The sequence below is a fragment of the Vicia villosa genome, linkage group LG7, assembly GCF_029867415.1.
Source record: "Vicia villosa cultivar HV-30 ecotype Madison, WI linkage group LG7, Vvil1.0, whole genome shotgun sequence".
Lineage (NCBI taxonomy): Eukaryota > Viridiplantae > Streptophyta > Magnoliopsida > Fabales > Fabaceae > Vicia > Vicia villosa.
In genome coordinates, this window is record NC_081186.1 from 81,158,765 (window position 1) to 81,162,700 (window position 3,936).

General features: G+C 44.0%; 1 protein-coding gene across 1 annotated transcript; it reads left to right on the forward strand.

Annotated features, from left to right (window-relative positions):
- The first annotated feature begins 307 nt into the window (after positions 1-307).
- Positions 308-1,680, forward strand: LOC131619469 (uncharacterized). Its single transcript, XM_058890558.1, has 4 exons — positions 308-514; positions 641-798; positions 901-1,226; positions 1,661-1,680. The coding sequence occupies exons 1-4, from the start codon at positions 308-310 to the stop codon at positions 1,678-1,680; spliced, it is 711 nt and encodes a 236-aa protein (XP_058746541.1).
- Positions 1,681-3,936: the final 2,256 nt, after the last annotated feature.

Here is a 3,936-nt window from a genome sequence, read left to right on the forward strand (position 1 = left end):
AGACAAATATGTGTGGGGTGTTACAGTTGGTATCAGAGCAGGTCGATCCTCGACTTTGCTAAGGCACATCATAATGTAGTACAATTCTGCCTCATATGTGTATAATCAGTATGATTCCTTATGTCTTATTTATGGCATTGAGTCTGATCAGCTTGATTCCATGCGTAGGACAGACAGGGAGATGGCTGAGCAACGCAGAGGTCCCGGAAGGCCCAGAACTAGGCATGTGGAGCCCGAGCAAGAAGCTGGTGGTGCAGGCGTGCCTTGGCAACAGATGATGCAGCAGATGATGCAACAGAACCAGATGATGGCCCAAATGATGCAAGGCATGCAGGGACAACAACCTCCTGCTCAAGTTCCCGTTCCTCAAGCTGCAACTGGACCTGATTTTCGTGCCTTCTTCAGGATGGATCCTCCAGAGTTTGTTGGCGGACTTGATTCACTCCTGGCTCATGACTGGTTAGCTGGAATGGAGAGGGTGTTTCAAGCTATTCAGTGTACTGAAGAAGAGAAGGTGATCTTTGCCACTCAGAAGATGAAGGGACCAGCTCTTAGGTGGTGGAACACTGCATCTACTTATTTCACCACTCAAGAGATTCCTAAGGATTGGCAACACTTTAAAGTGGCATTTTTGGAGAAGTATTTCCCTAACAGTGTGAGGACTCAGAAGGAACGTGAATTCCAGAACTTCAAGCAAGGTGACATGTCTGTTTCAGAATATGCAGAGAAGTTCGAAGACTTGGCAGACTACTCCAGACAAGCTGTTTATGCTCCAGATGAACTATGGAAGATTGATCAGTTTATGATGGGTTTGAGGGCCGACATTGCTCATAGTGTTTCCCAAAGAGAGTTCACCACTTATGCTGAATGTTTGAGGCAATGCTATGTTGCTGAAAACAGTTTGAAGAGGGTTCAAGAAGAGAGGAATCAGAACAGGGCTAATTTCAGAGAGCAAGGAAGGTCTACCCAACACTTGAGGCCCCGTAATCCTCCGCCAAAGAGGAAGCAGGTTTATGGTGATCAGTCGGCTCAACCTCCCCATTGTCGCAAGTGTGGAAGGAAGCATACCGGGGAGTGCAAGTTTGTTTCTGTGACTTGTTTTAGATGTGGCGAGCAGGGCCACATAGCTCCACAGTGTCCACAAAAGAGGATTCCAGAGAAGACTGCAGGTCGAGTTTACACTTTGGATTCGAGAAAGGCCAAGGGAAACAACAATCTCATCGCGGGTACGTGTTATGTTAACAATCAGCCTTTATGTGTTTTAGTTGATTGTGGAGCCACTCATTCCTTTGTCTCTACTGAGTGTGTTTACCGACTTGGTTTGGAAGCTACTCCATTACCCAATCCTATGATTATTTCTTCGGCGACGGATGATACCGTGGAAGCTCGACTAATTTGTAAAGGTTGTTCAGTGTCCTTTAATGGTCGTGACTTTCCGATTGATCTAATTTGCTTACCCCTCAAAAAGCTTGATGTTATTCTAGGGATGGATTGGTTGTCTCTTAACTCGGTATACATTGGTTGCAAAGAGAAGGCCATATTCATTCCTGCTGAAGAGACTTCTTCTGATGATGCAATTACCAAGTTGATAGAAGGTACAATCAGCACGGTTAATTATCTCTGTTCTCAAGAAAGATCATTTCTTTTGGTTCTTTCCAAGGAGTCTTCTGTGAGAGTTGAATTTTCGGAGATTCCGGTGGTGTGCGAATTTTCTGATGTTTTTCCTGAGGATATCACTTCCCTTCCTCCGGAAAGGGAAGCAGAATTCTCAATTGATCTTGTTCCGGGAACAGCCCCAGTTTCCATCACTCCTTATAGGATGTCTCCTATTGAACTCAGAGAACTGAAACGTCAATTGGAAGAGCTTCTTGCTAAGCATTTCATTCAACCCAGTGTTTCTCCATGGGGAGCTCCTGTTCTTTTGGTGAAGAAGAAAGACGGAAGTATGCGCCTGTGCATCGATTATCGTCAGCTGAACAAAGTCACCATAAAGAACAAATATCCTCTACCGCGGATTGATGACCTCCTAGATCAATTGAAAGGAGCCAGTGTGTTCTCGAAGATTGATCTTAGGTCAGGATACCATCAAATCCGAGTGAAGAGCTCAGATGTACCTAAGACTGCATTCAGGACTCGATATGGTCACTACGAGTTTTTGGTTATGCCATTTGGTGTGACTAATGCTCCGGCAGTTTTCATCGATTACATGAATCGAATCTTTCAGCCATATCTGGACCAGTTTGTAGTAATCTTCATTGATGATATTCTTGTGTATTCTCGTACTCCTGAAGATCATGAAGAACACTTGCGGATTGTGTTATCTACTCTTCGAGAGAAACAGTTGTATGCCAAATTCAGTAAGTGTGAGTTTTGGCTATCCGAAGTAAGTTTTCTTGGTCACGTCATCTCAGGAGGAGGCGTAGCAGTGGATCCTTCTAAAGTAGAAGCGGTGGTGAATTGGGAGAGGCCAAAGAGCGTGACTGAGGTCAGGAGCTTCCTAGGCTTGGCAGGTTATTACCGGAGATTTATTATGGGGTTTGCTAAGTTAGCCTTACCATTGACAAAGCTTACGCGAAAGGAGGTTGCTTTTGAATGGGATTCCGAGTGTGAACAAAGTTTCCAGAAACTTAAGAAGAAGTTGACTACTGCACCCGTGTTAGTGATTCCGGATCCAAACCGATCCTATGAGGTGTTCTGTGATGCTTCTAAGAAAGGTTTAGGTGGAGTATTGATGCAAGATGGCCAGGTGGTAGCTTATGCCTCTCGACAGTTGAGATCTCATGAAGAGAATTACCCGACCCATGATCTTGAGCTTGCTGCAATAGTTTTTGCACTTAAAGTGTGGCGACATTACCTATATGGCGTTCACTTTGAAATGTTTAGTGACCACAAAAGCTTGAGATATCTCTTTGACCAGAAGGAGTTGAATATGCGACAAAGGAGATGGATGGAGTACCTCAAGGATTATGACTTTGAATTGAGGTATCATCCAGGAAAGGCCAACAAAGTGGCAGATGCATTAAGTAGGAAGGAATTTCGAATTGCTGAGTTGATGATGTTAGAGCATGACTTATTGGAGAAATTTCGAAATCTCAACCTTCAGTTTGAATGGACACCCAATGGTGTGTTGATCAGTAATTTGAGCATTCAGAATGAGCTACGAGAAAGAATTCGGATATCCCAAGGGTATGATGAGCAATTGCAAGCAAGCAGAGATATGCCTGATTTTGTGAGAGCACCTGATGGAGTAATCTTGTTTAAGCAACGGATGTGTGTACCTAATGACTCTGAGTTGAAGCGTTTGATTTTGGATGAAGCCCACAAGAGTAGATTTTCTATTCATCCTGGATCGACCAAAATGTATCAAGACTTGAGAAAAGACTTTTGGTGGCCAGGGATGAAGAAGGAGATTGCTGTGTATGTGGCACAATGTCCCATTTGCCAACAGGTTAAGATTGAGCATCAGAGACCAGGAGGAATGTTGCAACCATTAGAGGTACCAACGTGGAAATGGGATTCTATCTCTATGGATTTCATTGTGGGATTACCTCGTACTCGAGGCGGACATGATTCTATATGGGTGATAGTGGACAGGTTGACCAAGTCTGCTCACTTTTTACCTGTAAAGACCACTCACAAGGTGATTCATCTCGCAAGGCTTTTCATAGCAGAGATTGTACGGTTGCATGGCGTGCCGTCCAGTATAGTGTCTGATCGTGATCCAAAATTCACTTCAAGATTTTGGAAGGTGTTTCATAAAGAATTGGGGACTAGACTAGACATGAGTACGTCTAACCATCCTCAATCCGATGGGCAGACGGAGAGGACGATCCAGACAATAGAGGATATGTTAAGGGCTTGCATTTTAGAAGAAGGTGGGAGTTGGAAAGATCATTTGCCATTGATAGAGTTCGCATACAATAACAGTTACCATGC